Raw genomic sequence first — 7,308 nt, forward strand, 5'->3', positions numbered from 1 at the left:
CGAACAAAGATCTTGACCATCCTGGAAGGCAGTTCTTCAGGGCCTCGAATCTTTCTTTTACTTCCCAATAGCTACAGACAGCAAGATCAACAGCTGGCTGTCTCTTGTGTGTGGATGGCCACGAAGCCACGCAGAGAGCTGTGGCTGGTCAAGGTCACATCTCTCATTTTACTATGAAGCCTGGAGAAGAATACTGGGAAACTGAGACAACTTTGTTGTTAAAGTCGGAACCACACCCAGCCGGTGTGGTTCAGTGGTGGACATCGACCCAGGAACCAAGAGGTCATAGTTTGATTCCCGTCAGGGCACATGCCCGGGTTAGCTTGATCCCCAGTAGGGGGCGTACAAGAGGCAGCTGATCGATGATGTTTCTCTCATCGATATTTCTATCTCTCTTCCTCTCCCTTCTTTCTAAAAGTCAATAAAAACATTAAAAAAAAACTAAGTCACATCAGTATCACATCTAAAAGGTTTCGCAAGTGATAAGAGGGAAGGGAATAAGTGCAGTTTTAGGTTTTATAAATGAGTAGAGGACTGTGATTTTTTGAGCATTTGGAAGGGAAAAATCAACCAAAGGCAGGGTTTAACTGGAATGAGACTAACTTTAGCATCTATGTGACTGCCGGACAGCAAGGAGCTCCGCAACAGGAAACTCCAGAGCTGTGCTAAGCAAACAGATAAGCAGACGGAGTACTTCGCCAGGACAGGCAAACAATGTCCACAGCGAGTCACAGCCACCAAAAGGAGAACCATGGCCAGGATGTACACAATTAAGGTGAGCAAAAGAATTGGAAGAACCAGTGATTATTTTTAAATACTCTAAAATACGCATGTAATAAAACCAATAGATAGAAGAAGAAATAAATAAGACAAGAGAGCAGTTTTTAAAAATGTGGTCCATCTATTCTTAGAATGCAGCACTTTGTGAAAAAGAACAATCCATCAGTGGAAATAATAAAACGATACACTGAACTACACTTAGAAATCTAACTGTCCAAAATAAAAATGGCATCTCAAGATCCACTTACAAAAAACTGTAAATGTCTTCGGAATTTTCATGCCAGGAGGTGAAATCTGTTGCAAGGCTGAATTAATAAGGTAGAGGAGACTGGCCAGGAAGCAGAATGCTTCCTCTTTATATAGAGTCTAAGGTTTAAATCAGGCGAGAAAGATATGACTGTCAACAAAAAGAAGCTACTACTGCAGTCCTTCCGGCTGGGGTCTAGTAAATACTGTTCTTTATTTATTACAATTTAATTTTCTTAGATGTGCTGATTTCTTGGATGGTCCAGAGCCTGGCCACCTGAATTCTGAAACATGATCCATCACAACTCTCCAGCATTCTTCACCCCCAGACACAGGCAACTTTTTGTTTCTTTAATTACAAATATCAAATCTTTTCTCCAGGCTAGTAGATAGGATGTTTCATCCCTACATTCTAGCTATAAGAAAAAATCTTGTATTTCAACATACAATAGTGATCTGCGAGCCTGGTGATCAGAATAACCCTTTTAAAGTTATGGATTGCTAGCCAGCTGGCCAGGAGTCAATCTCTGAGATGGATCCAGGTGATTTGGGCTTAAGGCATATTTGAAAACCACTGACTTCAACTGTGTCCCTGTGTCTGCCAAGGAATGTACATTCAGGTAAGTTATTTGGGATGGGGGAGGGGTGGGGGTTGATCTTCATGTAAACACAGAACAAGTGTAAATGGTGTGAGAGGCAGAAAAGTGGAGAACTACTACTTTTCACTAACAGAAGGACTAAAAATGAACACAGACATACTCAAATGAAAATACAAAATGCATTTCAAAGTATAATGAACTTTTTGGGGTTATCTGTTATTATGGGCTATCAACAACACCATCCCATCAGCCCAGACTATAGAAACACTACAGTTAAAATAACACTGGAGCAATTCTCATTTCCAGATGATTCTATTTACAAAATACAATAAGGAAAAGATATATTCAAAACAAACAAGAACTATCATCCCTATTTACATTGTGGGCATAAGTCAATCACCAATTAAAGCTGATAATTTTCTTTCTTTTAGGTCGTTTTCACAACACTGAAATAAAATTGTTAGATAACACAGTTCACCATCTGCATAGTAATACTTTTCCAAAAAGAATAAGAAAGAAAAAAAACAACAACAAAAACTACCAATAAAGGCACTGAACTACTGTGGCTTACTTTTGGAGCCAGCTTCGATGACCACCAAACTTTTTTTTTTCTTTTTAAACTAGTGAAAGATCACATCAAAAGATGAAACAGAATCCAATCCTAAAAGATTGGACCCCAAAAGGCACTGCTTAAACCAGTGACATGGACTGCTCAAAATGCATTCTCTTCATCTGCCTCCGCAATGGACCGTTCACTATTTAATGACATTTGCTGTACATTGTACAAAAGGACCTGCAGGCAGAGGCAACTACAGCTCCCCACACGACCAAAATGTCAATCTGGGAAATGGACTGTGACGGCCTGTCACTTACACAGATGGGACATAAGCCCCTCAGGCTGGCCAGGATTCAACAACACAATTACACCAAAAGACTAGCCTTCAGGGAACCTCCTTACCTAAACCCACTCTCAGACAAAGGCCAAAGCACACTCAGCAGGGGCAAAAAGAAACAAAAGAAAATACTTCCAGAAAGGACTAGTGACAAACAGGAACAGACCTGGACTCTTTACTCATCATTTTAATACTGCTGCCACTATAACAGATTAAAATCTGTACACATGACAACGTGGAAAAAGGTCCCCAAATGCAATGGTTTCGGCAAAAGAACGTCCTAAGGATTATTACAATTAACATTGCTACAATAAAAACAATGGCAAACGGCTTTGGCACCACATTTACAAAGTAAAAGCATGCACTGTTCATACACTTTAGATGTTTCCCAACAGAAAAAAGGCCATAGGAGATGAAAAACAAGGGGCATCGTTGACAAAACTCCCTTTGACCGAGACAGACAATCAAGGATCAGAGCGGTCAATTTAGTAGGGACGTAGCAGCAAAGTCACTGGTTCTGTTTAAAATTTAGCAATTTAAAAAAAAAGAGATAAAATTTAGCAATTTGCATTTGATTGGCAGCTGCCCTGGGTATGTCTGTATCCAAGAAGTTGACTTTATCATACTACAGAAGCATTTATTTAGTAATTTGGTAATCAGCATAAACCCGGTTACCCCTCAACCTAAGCTTAAAAAAAAAGAGAGAGCTAGACAGAACTCTCCACTGTAATTACCATTTAGAAATCATTATGGTACTTTCAACAGAATAGTAACACACGTTTCATCCAAAAAAGCTGTAATTATAGTCCCAATAACTGAAGAATTACACAATTACAGAAATATTATATTCTGACCATACCAAGAGTTAAAAAACAAAGAGTTCCTACTAAGAGGAATATTTTCAAGATGATCTGCTCATATCTTGTGCATAGTTAAGACTGTGTGTGTTTTAATAAAGATTCTTTTGCAAACAAAGAAACAAAATTTTGTATTCTTGATGGGGAAAAAAAACCTTAAAAAATAAACTACTGATGGTCTGTTAACAAGGAAAAAAAAAGCTACATATTGAAGTTCTGGAATGCAGCACCTCAACTTCACATCTGCTCTAACATTTGAGATTTTGAAATCCAAGTGATGTCTTGATTCATACTTTACGGCTGTCCAATTCCATGTTTGACTTGAGCATCTCGTGTCAATTAAGAGTCCCTACTACAGAAGATTGTGCTAAAGAGCGCTAGAGTTCTGCATGCTGCCGCCATCCCTGGTCCCGGTCATGCTCGCTGCTGCCCAGGAGACAGCAGGAGAGGTCTGGTCTCAACACTCCACATGTAATAACTGGAAAAGAAGAACATTCTCCATTAGAGAACGTTTACTGAGTCGAGAGACATGGCCGCAGCGCTGGGAACCACTGCCCCAAGTTTTACCTTTGGTTCACGCCCGCTCGCTTCAGTAAAGCCCACACTCCTTCAGGTTGTGCTTAATGATGACATCCGTGACAGCGTCAAAAACAAACTGCACGTTCTTGGTGTCGGTGGCACAGGTGAAGTGGGTGTAGATCTCCTTGGTGTCCTTCCTTCTGTTCAGGTCTTCAAACTGGCACTGGATGTAAGCAGCTGCCTCTTCGTACGTGTTGGAACCTGAGGCAGACACCCCACATCCTCAGTTCAAATTAAATAGCTGCCCGAACTCAGCTACGTCGAGCCTCCTCATTTACCGACGAAGAGAGGGCACGCGGGCCAATGGAATACAGACACATTTCTGTATTTCTATCATCATCATTAGGTTTTTCTTCAGAGCGGACTCATATCATTATAAACTGAACAAAATCATCACACACAAAGATCCAGAAAAACAAACTGTAAGTTTCTCTTTCCCCTTTCATTTAGACTTTTTGGCTAAAAAAACCCTACGAAGTATAAAAGGAAACTAGGAGAGTAGGAGCATACATTTCTAGAACACAATTGTTTAGAACAGTGGTTCTCAACCTTCCTAATGCCGCAACCCTTTAATACAGTTCCTCATGTTGTGGTGACCCCCAATTTCATTGTTACAAATTGAACATAATTAAAGCATAGTGATTAATCACAAAAACAATATATAATTATATATGTGTTTTCCGATGGTCTTAGGTGACCTCTGTGAAAGGGTCGTTCGACCCCCAAAGGGGTCTCGACCCACAGGTTGAGAACCGCTGGTTTAGAAGGTCACAAAGCCTGTACTCCTTGAGGAGATCCTATATAATAAAAGGGTAATATGCAAATCGACCAAACAACAGAATGACCAGTCACTATGATGCACACTGACCACCAGGAGGCAGATGTTCAATGCAGGAGCTGTCCCCTGGTGGTCAGTGCGCTTCCACAGGGGGAGCGCTGCTCAGCCAGAAGCTGGGCTGCGGTGGTGGGAGCCTCTCCTGCCTCCGCAGCAGCCTAAGCCGTCAGTTGGACTTCCCCCAAGGGCTCCCAGACTGTGAAAGGGCACAGGCTGGGCTGAGGACCCCACTACCCCCGAGTGCACGAATGTTGTGCACCGGGCCTCTAGTGTGAAATAATTCAAAAGGGTAAGTCACGCTTCTTTTCAAAATCATTCCAGTGTTAAGGGGCTTAGCCTCAGAGCCTTGATGCAATAATTTAAAGAACCAAAGGTACACTAACAGATGCAAATGGAAAGGGCCCTGAATTGTACACCTTTAAGTAGTCAATTTTATGGTATGTGAATTATACCTCAATAATGCTGTAATTTTTTTAAAGGTGGAGGTGGGTGGGGGAGGGAGGGCCAAATCCCATTGTCAACATTTGTAATTAACACCCTTAATCACCTGCTTCCTACACATCTTCTCTACCTGTGAGCCTTTAGAGTAGCCTCGGAAATGGCGGCAGAGCTAGAGAAAGGCAACAGAAACTGATTCCTGTGAACCAGCCGCTACTGTCACCAACATCAAGCATAACAAAAAATACCAGCACCGAGCACATAAACACGAAATAGCAAAGAAAAGGGAGTTATTTCATCAACAGAATGTTTAAAGAACTGAAGGAAGATAGCTTGGTAGAGGCTTGAAATGGTTTCCCACAGATCTGTGGGGCTTGTGTAATTTAAAGGCGATAGAGGACTGAAAAACATGTCTGACTGGTAGGAACAGATATTGGTACTTGGGAAACAAAGACTGGGAATCCTTCAGAAGGATACAACAAACAGAAAAAAGGCTTGGAAGTTCACACACACACACACACACACACACACACAGTGGTGACATCCAGGGCTCTTTGCTATGTGTGAAGAAGACTCCCAACTGAACATTAATGTCAATCCTTTTACTTGTCTTAAAGAAGGTTTCCAGCCAGCATGGCTTAGTGGTTGAGCGCCAAGCTATGAACCAGGAGGTCATGGTTCAATTCCCGGTCAGGGCACATGCCTGGGTTGCAGGCTCGATCCCCAGTGTGGGGCATGAGGGAGGCAGCCATCAATGATTCTCTCTCATCATTGATGTTTCTCTCCCCCTCTCTCTTCCTCTCTGAAATCAATAAAAATACGTACTAAGAAACTTTAAGAAAGATTTCTCCCCCCCGCCCAACCTCCTACTTTCTATATAGACTCACCCAGCTCTCACCTCCCGCCTCACTCTGAACAGAGGACCACATTTCCAACTTCCCTGAGAAACAGAGGCCATGGGGCTTAAACTATTATCTTAACCTTTTAGCTCAACACCTCACTTAAAAAGTTACTGCTATCTGCATTTATTTTTGTACCTTTGGTCTTAGAGATGTCTCCTCTCTGGTTCCAAATTCAGTTGCTCTACCTAAACTCCTTTTATAAAGTTGAGGTAAAATTCACGTAACGTATAACAAACCATTTCAAAGTGTACAATACGTGGCATTTCCTGTGTTCACAATGTGAGGCCACCACCACCTCTCTCTGGTTTCAAAGCTTGTTAACCCCAGAAAAACATCCCACTCCCCCACCATCTCCTGATAGCCACCCAGCCATCTGCTTTCCGTCTCTGTGGATGTGCCCATTTTGGATGCATCATATAAAAGGAACCACACAATTGTGACCTTTTGTATTTGGCTTCTTTCATTTAGCATAATGTTTATGGAGCTCATCCCAGCTGTAGCATCCTTTTTATGGCTGAATAATGCTCCATGAACATGCCATTCTTTGTTCATCCACTCATCCTATCTAGACTCTTTTATGTTTTTTATTAATTTTAGAGAGACAGAGGAAGGGAGAGAGGAAGGGTGGGAGAGAAGAAGGAAGGGAGCAAGGGGGAGGAGAGGGGAAGGGGAGGAGAAGGGGAGAAAGGAAGGGGGGAGAGGGGGAGAGGGAGAGAGAGAGACACATCGATGTGAGAAACATCAATCGTTTGCCTCCCTGCATACATCCCGACTAGTGAGCAAACCCACAACCTGGATATGTGCCCTGACTGGGCACTGAACCAGTGATTCTTTGGTGCATGGGAACACTCAACCAACTGAGCCACGTCGGCCAGGGCCCTACCTAGACTCTTGATTCCTTTTTTTCCTGCCCGCTTGCAAATCTCGCTCCATCCATCACATCCACTCTTTATAACTTTTCTCTTGCTGTAGGCTCTTACCTCTACGCCTACAAACATCCTCCACTTTTATCACTCCTCTTACTGCTCTCGGTTACGGCCAACACCAGAGGTCACTCCAATGTGTATCTCATTGTTCTGCATACAACACTGTTGCCCACTCCTCACTTCTTTTTTTTTTTTTTTTTTTTTATTTTTTTTTTTTTTTTTTTTACAGAGGGAAGGGGGGAAAAAAGAAGGG

At 42.1% G+C, this 7,308-nt stretch overlaps 1 protein-coding gene across 2 annotated transcripts in view; it reads right to left on the bottom strand.

The window, feature by feature from the left end:
• Positions 1–1,221: 1,221 nt before the first annotated feature.
• The window catches only part of GNAI3 (guanine nucleotide binding protein (G protein), alpha inhibiting activity polypeptide 3), a 23,084-nt gene continuing 16,997 nt past the window's right edge, over positions 1,222–7,308 (bottom strand). For both annotated transcript variants that reach the window (XM_005860113.2, XM_014534630.1), the window contains exons 8-9: positions 3,943–4,155; positions 1,222–3,853 (exon numbers count right to left, since the gene is read on the bottom strand). In XM_005860113.2, coding sequence (XP_005860175.2) covers positions 3,965–4,155 — 191 coding nt within the window. In that variant the 3' untranslated portion in view covers positions 1,222–3,853; positions 3,943–3,964. The remainder of the gene's footprint in view (positions 3,854–3,942; positions 4,156–7,308) is intronic.

The sequence above is a fragment of the Myotis brandtii genome, unplaced genomic scaffold (assembly GCF_000412655.1).
Source record: "Myotis brandtii unplaced genomic scaffold, ASM41265v1 scaffold131, whole genome shotgun sequence".
Taxonomy (NCBI): domain Eukaryota; kingdom Metazoa; phylum Chordata; class Mammalia; order Chiroptera; family Vespertilionidae; genus Myotis; species Myotis brandtii.